A 12762-nucleotide genomic window follows, 5' to 3' on the forward strand; every position below is an offset into this window, starting at 1 on the left:
AAAACTGGAACGCTCTTCCGGAGGCTGTTATAGGGGAAAATACCCTCCAGGGATTCAAGACAAAGTAGATAAAGACAGGTTGTTCACCCTCTCCAAGGTAGGGAGCACAAGAGGGCACTCTCTAAAGTTGAAAGGGGATAGATTCCGTACGAACGTAAGGTAGTTCTTCTTCACCCAGAGAGTGGTAGAAAGCTGGAACGCTCTCCCGGAGTCTGTCGTAGGGGAAAACACCCTCCAGGGATTCAAGACAAAGTAGATAAAGACAGGTTGTTCACCCTCTCCAAAGTAGAGAGAATGAGAGGGCACTCTCTAAAGTTGAAAGGGGATAGATTCCGTATGAACGTAAGGAAGTTCTTCACCCAGAGAGTGGTAGAAAGCTGGAACGCTCTCCCGGAGTCTGTCGTAGGGGAAAACACCATCCAGGGATTCAAGACAAAGTAGATAAAGACAGGTTGTTCACCCTCTCCAAAGTAGAGAGAATGAGAGGGCACTCTCTAAAGTTGAAAGGGGATAGATTCCGTATGAACGTAAGGAAGTTCTTCTTCACCTAGAGAGTGGTGGAAAACTGGAACGCTCTTCCGGAGGCTGTTATAGGGGAAAATACCCTCCAGGGATTCAAGACAAAGTAGATAAAGACAGGTTGTTCACCCTCTCCAAGGTAGGGAGCACAAGAGGGCACTCTCTAAAGTTGAAAGGGGATAGATTCCGTACGAACGTAAGGTAGTTCTTCTTCACCCAGAGAGTGGTAGAAAGCTGGAACGCTCTCCCGGAGTCTGTCGTAGGGGAAAACACCCTCCAGGGATTCAAGACAAAGTAGATAAAGACAGGTTGTTCACCCTCTCCAAAGTAGAGAGAATGAGAGGGCACTCTCTAAAGTTGAAAGGGGATAGATTCCGTATGAACGTAAGGAAGTTCTTCACCCAGAGAGTGGTAGAAAGCTGGAACGCTCTCCCGGAGTCTGTCGTAGGGGAAAACACCATCCAGGGATTCAAGACAAAGTAGATAAAGACAGGTTGTTCACCCTCTCCAAAGTAGAGAGAATGAGAGGGCACTCTCTAAAGTTGAAAGGGGATAGATTCCGTATGAACGTAAGGAAGTTCTTCTTCACCTAGAGAGTGGTGGAAAACTGGAACGCTCTTCCGGAGGCTGTTATAGGGGAAAATACCCTCCAGGGATTCAAGACAAAGTAGATAAAGACAGGTTGTTCACCCTCTCCAAGGTAGGGAGCACAAGAGGGCACTCTCTAAAGTTGAAAGGGGATAGATTCCGTACGAACGTAAGGTAGTTCTTCTTCACCCAGAGAGTGGTAGAAAGCTGGAACGCTCTCCCGGAGTCTGTCGTAGGGGAAAACACCCTCCAGGGATTCAAGACAAAGTAGATAAAGACAGGTTGTTCACCCTCTCCAAAGTAGAGAGAATGAGAGGGCACTCTCTAAAGTTGAAAGGGGATAGATTCCGTATGAACGTAAGGAAGTTCTTCACCCAGAGAGTGGTAGAAAGCTGGAACGCTCTCCCGGAGTCTGTCGTAGGGGAAAACACCATCCAGGGATTCAAGACAAAGTAGATAAAGACAGGTTGTTCACCCTCTCCAAAGTAGAGAGAATGAGAGGGCACTCTCTAAAGTTGAAAGGGGATAGATTCCGTATGAACGTAAGGAAGTTCTTCTTCACCTAGAGAGTGGTGGAAAACTGGAACGCTCTTCCGGAGGCTGTTATAGGGGAAAATACCCTCCAGGGATTCAAGACAAAGTAGATAAAGACAGGTTGTTCACCCTCTCCAAGGTAGGGAGCACAAGAGGGCACTCTCTAAAGTTGAAAGGGGATAGATTCCGTACGAACGTAAGGTAGTTCTTCTTCACCCAGAGAGTGGTAGAAAGCTGGAACGCTCTCCCGGAGTCTGTCGTAGGGGAAAACACCCTCCAGGGATTCAAGACAAAGTAGATAAAGACAGGTTGTTCACCCTCTCCAAAGTAGAGAGAATGAGAGGGCACTCTCTAAAGTTGAAAGGGGATAGATTCCGTATGAACGTAAGGAAGTTCTTCACCCAGAGAGTGGTAGAAAGCTGGAACGCTCTCCCGGAGTCTGTCGTAGGGGAAAACACCATCCAGGGATTCAAGACAAAGTAGATAAAGACAGGTTGTTCACCCTCTCCAAAGTAGAGAGAACGAGAGGGCACTCTCTAAAGTTAAAAGGGGATAGATTCCGTACAAATATAAGGAAGTTCTTCTTCTCCCAGAGAGTGGTGGAGAGCTGGAACGCTTTCCGGAGGCTGTTATAGGGGAAAACACCTTTCAGGGATTCAAGACAAAGTTAGACAAGTTCCTGCTGAACCAGAACGGGCGCTGGTAGGGCTGGTCTCAGTTAGGGCACTGGTCTTTGACCTAAGGGGCGCCGCGTGAGAGGACTGCTGGGCACGATGGACCACTGGTCTAACCCAGCAGCGACAATTCTTATGCTCTTAATTTGGAAGCAAAAGGAAGCCCATGCAAGCCCCTAAGTGTGGGTGTGAGAGGCTAAACGTGTGCGAATCGGAGCAAACCTGAAAGTGAAAGCACACATTGGCACCTGTTTTCTGCAGTTACATTTAAGGTTTCAGGTGAAAGAAAATGTGAAATGCCTCTATTTAAAGGTACAGAGGAACGGTGCCAACGTATGCGTCACTTCTGGGTTTGCCTGGGCACGTGCACAGAACCAAGCTTCCTGCAAAACCCTTGCGAGCATGCACCAAGCACGATCCTCCCCAGTGGTGTAACGAAGGCGGGAGGCGGTGCCCCTCCCCCACCCTCTTCTTTTCCGCCGCCACACGCACGCAACACTTCCCATACCTCTTTTACTTTCCCTGGTGGGAGCAGTATTGCTGGCTCTCCCTCCGATGTCCCTTCCTAGGCGCGGGGATCTGGAAGTCAGAGGGAGAGCCAACGCTGACACAAGCAGATAGGAGGTACGATGGGGGGAAGGGGAAGTGAAGGCGCACATGTGCAGGGGGAGGAGTGGGATAGAGCAGGGGGGGCGGAGGAAGGGTGCTGGCGCACTGGGCAGACCGCCACCCCCTTCCCTCTTAATAAGATCTTCACTACCTCTCCAGCTATTCTCTACAATTCATATAATTCTGTAATTCTGTAACTCTGTAATTCTTTTATTCATTGTAATTCTGTCCTTAAACTAACCTTTTGTAATCCGCCTTGAACCGCAAGGTAATGGCGGAATAGAAATCCCTAATGTAATGTAATGTAATGTAATGTAATATGCCACTGATCCTCCCCATTATCTTCCCAATGTTCAATACTAACAGCGTGCATATAATTTGCATGCTATTGGCGTCGAGCATTAGGAAGTTTTTTCCCTGCACTATCCTTACAGTATTTCCCCCCAAAACTGTTTCCTACAGCACCAGAGTTCTGAGCATCAGCCCGCTAATGTAAGATGGAATCCCAGATCTCTCCAGATACAGATTCATGTTGTTGTGTTCTTGGAAGTAAGTCAGTTGGGGAATATGGTAGGTAGGAGACGTGTATTATATCCCAATGGACAACAAAATGTTGATGACTGTTCTTATGTTGTGGATATTGTTCCTGTGTTTTTTCTTGATTTTGATATTATCTGTTTGCTTCTGTTGATCTGTGGATTTCATCAATAAAATTGTTTGAACATAAACCCAAATTAAAACACTTAAGTACCAGTAGGTGTAATCCACATCAGTGTTCTTGAACCTTTTTACACCTATGGACCAGCGGAAACAAAATAATTATTTCGTGGACCGGTAAACCACTAAGACTGAAATTTAAAAAAAAAAACCATCACTGCCTCATCCCCACGAGCTCTGTCCCGAAAACCATCTGATCCCATCCGCACAAGCCTCAAATAGTTATGATTTAGCATTAGATTAGCATTAGATACTCCAGAAGCAACCAGCTCAGAAGCAAAACCTCCTCAGGTACATTTTAAAAACAGTTTTGCAGCCAAATTCTTTCCTGCACTTCCTATCTGCACGGAATCACCCCAAATGGCCTGGTAACTCGGACCTGGTGCTCTCGAAGCACACCTCACACATTACAAGACGGAGCAGCAGATACATTTTCAGGTACAGCTTTCCTCATCATTTACAGTCTGAAGGCCAAGATAACCGTCTTACCTACGTTCAGTGGAATGGTGGGCATCGGTGGAACAGGCTGGCCGCCCCGCCCAGGCTCTGGGTATCCTCCTGGCTGGGGGTATCCTCCTGGCTGGGGGTATCCTCCTGGCTGGGGGTATCCTCCTGGCTGCGGGTATCCTCCTGGCTGCGGGTATCCTCCTGGCGGGGGATAATAGCCCCCCGGCTGGGAATAGCCTCCAGGGGGTGGGGGATACAAGGGATCCTTATCGCTATATGGAGGTGGAGCGCTGGGGTGAGACATGGTGAAGTTGAGGGAGCTGGTTCTGCAGCAGAAAGTCTGTGCGGCTGGGAGCGTCCCTCAGGTAACTGAAAAGAAAAAAGATGCATTTGTCAGCTCTTTGTGTACAATCCACGGCAGCAGTGGCTTAGCCAGGGTAAGAAGCGCCCCACCCCCGCACACTCCTTCCCCCGTACCTCTGTAAAGTTCGTGGTGCGAGCAGCAACCCCCCAAGCTGCGGTCGCGCCAGCGTTGACTCTTCCTGCGATGTGACATCAGAGGAAGAGCCAATGCTGCTCGTGCCACGAATGTTACAGAGGTACGGGGGAAGGGATGAGGTGCACACGTGGACAGAGAGAGGCAAGGAGGAGGATGGGTGCCTCTGCCCTCACAAAGATGGCACTCAGGGCCAACCCCCCCCCTGACTATATCACTGTACGAAGGTGCTGCTGGTGCTTTCCAAAACTGTCACATGACAAAGCTCCCGTGCAGTGCTAACGGGGCTCCCCAAACAGCAAATCTGCCAATGTCCTTTGCTTTTATTCCTAGATCTCAAGTTCTTCCTTTAGGGCTCCTTTTACTAAGCTGCGGTAGTGTTTTTAGCACGCGTTAACTCCCACGCTACACAGAGAAACTAACGCCAGCTCAATGGAGGCGTTAGCATCTAGCTAGTTAGTAAAAGCAGCCCTAAATCTTTCAACACATTTTGTGACTATTTTGGTTATGGCCCTCTTAACCCTTTCTTCCAAGTCCACTTCTCCAGTGTCCGTCTGTGGCTCTGCGTGTTTCACCTGCCTCATTACACATTTATTCCGCTAGGCAGGAGAAACAGACATTTATTTCTAACATTTCTTAACTAAGCGCTTTACAATTTAAAACATTCACAATGGTTCAGAGGATAACAACGTCCATAACATACTTTCAATACAAGAATTCAGAAGGCAACAAACAACAATACTTTCAATACACTACGTTTAGCAAAAAAAAAAAAAAAAACCTGCAATAAAATTCCATATCATCAATTCTCAATACAGTGGTGCCTCACACAACGAACTTAATTGGTTCCAGGAGCAAGTTTGTTATGCGAAAAGTTCGTTATGTGAAACGCGTTTTCCCATAACAATACATGTTAAAAAAAATAATTCGTTCTGCAGCATAAAATATGCTAAGATGACATAAAAAAAGATAAATTTGTCAAAATGGTGGTCTTGCTGAGGCCAAACTCTTTGACGAGGTCACACTGTTTTACCCCACATTCACTCCTTCTAATTATTTCCCGTTTCATTTCAACAGAAATCACCTTCCTGCTTTTTTTAGAAGCCATGATATATAAAAAATATTGAGTTTATCTTAAAAGGACGACTGTATACAGTGAGAGAGGGCAGTTAAGCGCAGTGACTAACGACTGCCTGCGCGGAAGGATGCAATACATCGGCAGCTCGGGCGACTTCGTTGTGTGAAACGAAGTTCGTTGTGTGAAACGAAGTTCGTTGTGTGAAACGAAGTTCGTTGTGTGAAACGAAGTTCGTTGTGTGAATCAAGACATGAAGTTCGTTGTGTGCAGCGTTCGTTGTGTGCGGCGTTCGTTATGCGAGGCACCACTGTAAATCTAAGACACGGGCCATAATAAGATTCCTCTTTAGGGATCTCCCTTCAGCACAACTTCAAAGGAAAGCCTTGACATACAATTGTGACCGATCTAAATAGGTCCTCAGAATTTTTTGAAAATGCAGTAAATCCAAAAGGGGATTCTAAGCCTTTTAACTGGGAAATATTCTGCCCAGCACTGGAGGGTTAAGGGCTCGGTTCATTTGCTAAGTTATCTGTACCCTTCTCCTCCACTGCCATCTCCAGACTTCGTTCCTCCTATTTTGCTGCACCAAATGCCTGGAACAGACTTCCTGAGTCTGTACATCAAGCTCTATCTCTGGCCGTACTCAAATCTAATCTAAAAGCCCCACCGTTTGGAGGCTGCTTTTAACTTCTAGCTTCCTATCCACCCGTTCAGTCCCTGCGTCTGTTTTACTCATTCCCTAATCCCTCATTTTTTGATGCTTCATCAGTTTTGGTACAATCCCTTATACTGAGCCAACTTTGATTACTGTACTATCACCTATCTGGCAATTTCCCAGAAGAATCTGCTGCGATTACAACTTGTGCAAAATGCAGCGGTCAGGTTGATTTTGGGGTTGAAGAAATTCACGCCTATAACTCCTTCCTACTGACTCCTGCATTGGCTGCCGATGGAGGCGCGTGGGAAGTTTAAGTTTAGTTGTTTCTGCTTTAAGGTACTATTCGATTTAGCCCCTAAGGGCCTGATTCTCCAAAGTGCGTCCCGATTTTAGGCAGCTGTAGGCGTACATTGTAAGTAGACGCGGCCGCTATACTTATTGCGGCAAGGGATCTCTCTGCCGCTATAAGTAGAGCGGGCCGCGGCCGCCTGTCCGATCGCTGGCAGGAGGGTGCCCAAACCCTCCTGCCAGAAGATGCCCCCACCTGACACTACCGACCGACCCCCCCCCCCGACATTACCGATCTCCCTCCCACCCCGACACTACCGATCGCTGGCAGGAGGGTGCCCAATCCCTCCTGCCTGAAGACACACCCTCCCCCCCCCCGACAATATCGATCGCTGGTAGGAGGGTGCCCAATCCCTCCTGCCCGAAGACGCACCCTCCCCCCTCCCGACGCTAACAGCCCCCTAACCTCCACCCCACCAAACTAACCTTTTCTTTTGGCCAGACGGTCTTGCCCGTCCAGCTGGCAGGCCCGCCTCGTTGAAATGAGGCGGGCCCGCCCCTTCCCGGCCCATCCCGCCGAAGCCTAAGGCCTGATTGGCCCAGGCTCTAGAATCCTGGACCAATCAGGCCTTAGGCATAGTGGGTCCGCCCATCTTCACTAAGTCTAAGGCCTGATTCTAGAGCCTGGGCCAATCATGCCTTAGATTAAGTGGGGATGGGCGGACCTGCTATGCCTAAGGCTGATTGGTCCAGGCACTCTCCTGCCAGCGATTGATATTGTCGGGGGGGGGGGGGGCAAGGGTGCGTCTTCGGGCAGGAGGGATTGGGCATCCTCCTGCCAGCGATCGATATTGTCGGGGGGGGAGGGTGCGTCTTCGGGCAGGAGGGATTGGGTACCCTCCTGCCAACGATCGGTAGTGTCGGGGTGGGAGGGAGATCGGTAATGTTGGGGGGGGCGGTTGGTAGTGTCGGGAGGGGCGGTCGGTAGTGTCGGGGGGGGGGGGGCGGTCGGTAGTGTCGGGGGGGCATCTTCTGGCAGGAGGGTTTAGGCACCCTCCTGCCTGCAATCGGACAGGGGGCCGCGGCCCGCTATACTTATAGCAGCAGAGAGATCCCTTGCCGCGATAAGTGTAGCGGGCCGTGTTTAATCTAACCCGATTCTCTAACCAGCGTCTGTAACATGGACGCCGGTTACAGAATCGGGGTTTAGTGTAGGCCCGATTCTGAATAGGACACCTTTCCCGGGCGTCCTATACAGAATCAGAGCCTAAATATATAACTGACCTTTTCTCTTTCTCAACCAATACACATAAGAGAAACTCACAACTTGAGTTTTGTTTCCCCACCGGTTAGAGGATGTAAATTTAAAAGACATCATCAACATCTTTTCTCACATCAAGCAGCATTATGGGGTAAAGATCTGGAACAATTGCTTATGCTCACTAATACTTTGGGGAATTTAGGAGACCCCTAAAAACACATCTTATTCCACAATAACTGATCTCTAGAGCTGTTAATCACTAGCTTTTAACTTTGTTAATTCCACTCAATTTGTAGCATTTATAATCATTGTACTTCACGGTCCTGCGGTATATAAACTGTTATTTTTATTATTCATTTGTCCCGTCTGTTTTCATTAGATTGTAAGCTCTATGGAACAGGGACCATCTCTTATGTGTTTGTGTACAGTGCTGTAGATGTCTAGTACTGCTATAGAAATGAGAAGCAGCAAGATATTGCCAGTAAAAAAAAAAAAAATTGTGTCCCCCCCATCCCCCGCCGACTCCCCCAAAGCTTTTACCATTCTTAATGCATTTTACACACAGGCCCAACAGCGTCATCAGATCAAACCCAAAGGGGCAGCACTGCCTGATCTAAAAATGAACCAGCCTATGAAACTTGTCCCCCACGAGTAGGGTGACCATTTGTCCGGGAAAACCTGGACATGTCCAAGTTTCCAAGTTTGATTAATCGCCTAATCATAGATTCAAGTAGAGGTCTGCACGGGAACGGGGATCGCGTGAATCCCCCCCCCCCCCTGGCCCACGGGACTCCCACGGGGATGGAAGGCTTTGGAAGCAGGGTTCGTCCATATAATATAATGGACACGTCAGCCTTAGTAAAAGAGGGGGTTTATAAGTTAATTACCTGAAAAGAAAACAAAAAAAGTGTTCCACCAAAGAGATTCCACAAGGAAAACAGCAGCGCAAACACAAAAGAAACTGTGGAATTGATGATCCTGTCAGAAGTAATTGCTGCTTTTTATGGGGACGGGCGGGGATGGAGGTAATTCCTTGCGGGGATGGGTGGGGACGGAGAGGATCCTGCCAGGGACGGGTGGGGATGGAGAGGATACTGGTGGGATTTTTGTCCCCGCGCAACTCTCTAGATTTAAGGCGATGTACAATGCAAAAACCATAGACATGACTTACAGGACAGACAGTGCCATAAGGAAGGAAGGAAGGGATAGAAATACTATAATTGATAGGAAAAGAGACAGACGGAAGGGTTAAAAGAGAGCTCTTTTTACAGGACTGTCCGGATGTCTGGACAAGTTTCAAGTTTCTTTATTTTTGATATACCGTCTATCAAAACAAGTGTCTAAACGGTGTACAATTGAAAAAACCCCCAATTAAAATAGGTAAGTAAAAGCAATATTTTATCAAATATTAAAAATACTAGACGGATTCACGTTGACATACATGGAACAAAAGGGAAGTTGGGGAGGGAAAGGTTTTTAAAAAATACATCAAAGTAAAATGAGTAAAAAAGGAAGGTAAGAAGCGTTTGGTGTTTCAAGGCTTCACAAGAGTTAAAGGTTTGAGAAGCGGAAGCTGGTACTAGAGAGTAAAGGCGTCTTTAAAGAGAAAAGTTTTAAGTTTGGCTTTAAATTTTTCAAGAGTTCTCTAATCGAAGATCATTCCACAGAGAGGAGGCGAGGAGTGAAAAAATGGATTTGCGAGTAGGACTCACACTGGCTCCCAATACAAGCCAGGGTACACTTCAAATTCCATTGCCTACTATTTAAAGCTATAAATGGAGACAGCCCAACCTACTGGAACAACTGACTAACTCAATCCATCTCAACCAGACACAGGAGAACCCACACACTATTCACACACCTGCCAATCAAAAATGTCAAACGAAGAAAACTGTATGACAACCTAGTGGCCACCAGAGCAGTGAAACTGGACAGACAACTCACCAATCTGCTGTCTTTGACCACAGACTACAAAACCTTCAAAAAAGAAACAAAAACCCTACTCTTCAAAAACTACATAAAACCAATATAACACAACCAAACACGTCCCAAACTTCACCTGCAATACTATACACTCCTTAGCAATTTAGAAAATGTTCAAACTATTCCTTATGTATTTCTTAATATCATGACAATTCTTATGTAATCCGCCTTGAAACGCAAGGTAATGGTGGAATAGAATTCACTAATGTAATGTAATGCAATGTATTGTAAAACAGTATGGAAAGTAGGTTTTGATGATGAACGCTGGTTGGTTAGAGTTTTTGGGATGAGTCTATCTAGGTTTAACGGGCTTTCCTGACTCCCCCATCTACTTCCTCCTTAGCCACTGAATTGAATCTTTGCACAACCTGGCAGTGGCAATGAGGTTAGGCTGCTGCTGTTGGCATGCCCCAGAAGTCAGGACCTGTAGAGAAGCAATTTCCGGAGCATGCAATGGCGACAGGCTCACCTCATTGCCACTGCCGGGTTGCCCAAAGATTCAATGCAATGGCCAGGGAAGAGGTAGGTGGTGGAGTTGGAAAGAGGTCATGCCTGGGGGGTTGGAAAGAGAGAGACACATAGAGAAGCACCTACCGGATGGGGTGGGGGTTTGAAAGAGAAACAGACAGAGAGAAACCCATGGGGGGAGGGGTTGGAAGGAGAGAGAGAGAGAAGCACCCAAGACTGGGGGGTATGGAGAGATGCTACCAAGGAGAGCTAGAAGCCTGATTAGGCGGTATAATAGATTTTTAAATAAACTTGAAGCATTATTGAGATGTCTTGGGGAGATTCACTGCTTATTCCTAGGATAAGCAGCATAAAATCTGTTTTATTACTTGAGATCTAGCTAGGTACTTGGGACCTGGGTTGACCACTGTTGGAAACAGGAGACTGGGCTTGATGGACCTTCGGTCTGTCCCAGTATGTCAATTCTTACGTTCTTATGTGAGCCAAATCTAGGACAATGAAGTCATTGTGACATCACAAATGAGGTTGGCTCTCTTAGGCATTGGTGGGATGAGGCTTTATGACATCACAATCTCAGCTCTGGAATGTTGGGTCATAAGTATGACAATTCTTATGTGAGCCAAGTATAGGACAATTAAGCCATTGTGACATCACTGATAAGGTTGACTCTTAGGCATTGGTGGAATGAGGCATTCTGACATCACAATCTCAGCTCTGGAATGTTGCTCCTCTTTGGGTTTCTGCCAGGTACTTTGGGACCTGGCTTGGCCACTGTTGGAAACCGGAGACTGGGCTTGATGGACCTTCAGTTTGTTCCAGTATGGCAATTCTTAAGAGGGAGAGAGAAGCAGATGCCCCAACCAAGAAATATGATGCTTCGGTCCTTACTGAGACCCAGACCCTGTAATACCATCCCAGTTCCCCTCCTCCCCCTTCCCTTGACTAAAACCAAAGCTACTGGTGTTAATTCAGAACCACTGAATCACAAAACCTCAGTTCTTATCATATTCAACTGAAGGTGCAGCAAACAAATCCTAAATGCAATCCAACTTAGACCTCCTCTCCCACAAGAAATGTCATCCTTCAGGAGAGTAAATAAAACCACAATGTCTGAATAGATATAAAACCATAATCTACTTGTATGTTGGCAAAAAGAAACTAAAGATACATTCAGAGGGCACAGAGACAGCCCGTAAAAGGCCTTGGTTCTGGCCTTCAAAATTTTTCATAACATGGTTCCAGGCTATTTTTTTTTTTTTTTATAACTACCCTTTTAAATTCCTGAACAACCTCTGTGATCTCAAGAAGAAAGAAGGCTAAGTATTCCTCCAGGACGATCCCTCCAATGGAAAATGCTCGATAGCGATTTTACTCTCATTCCTTGCCTAAAACATGGAATCCCACCATTGGTTAGATCATTAGAAGGACTTTTAAGCTCCAGGAAAGCTGCAAAAACATATGTTTTTAGATAAAAATGTCTATGAATGTGTTTTTGATTCTGTACTTAGTATCTGAAATCATTAAACATAAACGGAATCTGGAGAAGCTAAGGGGCTCATAATCGAAACAGAAAAATGTCTAAAAACCGGCCTAAATCGGCACTTGGACGATCAGTAACAAAAAAACGTCCAAGTGCCGATAATTAAACAGGTTTAGACGTATTTAAAAACAGGCCTTCACAGTGCTGCTGAACAACCAGAGTTAAAAGGGGCATTTTAGGAGGAGTGGTGAGGGCGGGATTTGGGCGGGAAGTGGGCCGTCCTAGACTTTGTCGTACTGCATGTATAACCGAAGGTTTTACAACACTGCTTAGACAGAACTTGGACGTTGTGACTTAGGCCATCTAAAACCAGATCTAAGTCCACAAAAGGTATCCAAAGTGACCAGATAAGCCCTGCAGACACAAAGTACAGACCCCCACATACTGCTCCAGTCATCACTGCCCCCCCCCCCCTAAAAATCGTAATAACAACTTTACATATCTGCCTCCAGAACATCAGCACCTGGCAGCCTGGCATTGGAAAGCCTAGTAGAGCTGCACAGAGGTGGCTTAAGTGGTCTTGGGGGTGGGTTAGTGAACCATGGCGAGGAGGACCCAGGCCCATAAGCCACTGCAATCATTGAATTCATGATGAAACATGTGCACCCCCCAAAACCCTTTTGTACTGCCATATAAGTGTCTCCTGCAGCCATTAGGGCTTCTGGGTGGTAGATATGTGGGTCTGGCAGATTCTGTGGGTGTTTTGGGGGCTCACCATGACTTATAAGGGAACTGTTGTGAGATTGTCACTCTTTTTGTGAAGTTTACAGCAGAGCTCTGTAAGGTGCCCCACTACTCTGTTGCCATGTCTGGGTGTCCAGTCCCTTACTTTTCTGATCCCTGCCACGTCCAAAAGGTCTTTTTCTAGGCGTTTTTGACTTGGACAAATTTTTTGACAAAAA

The 12762-nt window shown here is 46.7% G+C and overlaps 1 protein-coding gene across 4 annotated transcripts in view; it reads right to left on the bottom strand.

Moving 5' to 3' along the window:
- Nucleotides 1-12762, bottom strand: part of TMBIM1 (transmembrane BAX inhibitor motif containing 1) — a 69877-nt gene that overhangs the window by 29330 nt on the left and 27785 nt on the right. For all 4 annotated transcript variants that reach the window (XM_033945563.1, XM_033945560.1, XM_033945561.1 and 1 more), the window contains one exon: nucleotides 4131-4457. In XM_033945563.1, the coding sequence (XP_033801454.1) occupies nucleotides 4131-4392 (262 nt within the window). In that variant the 5' untranslated portion in view covers nucleotides 4393-4457. The remainder of the gene's footprint in view (nucleotides 1-4130; nucleotides 4458-12762) is intronic.

The sequence above is a fragment of the Geotrypetes seraphini genome, chromosome 5 (assembly GCF_902459505.1).
Source record: "Geotrypetes seraphini chromosome 5, aGeoSer1.1, whole genome shotgun sequence".
Taxonomy (NCBI): domain Eukaryota; kingdom Metazoa; phylum Chordata; class Amphibia; order Gymnophiona; family Dermophiidae; genus Geotrypetes; species Geotrypetes seraphini.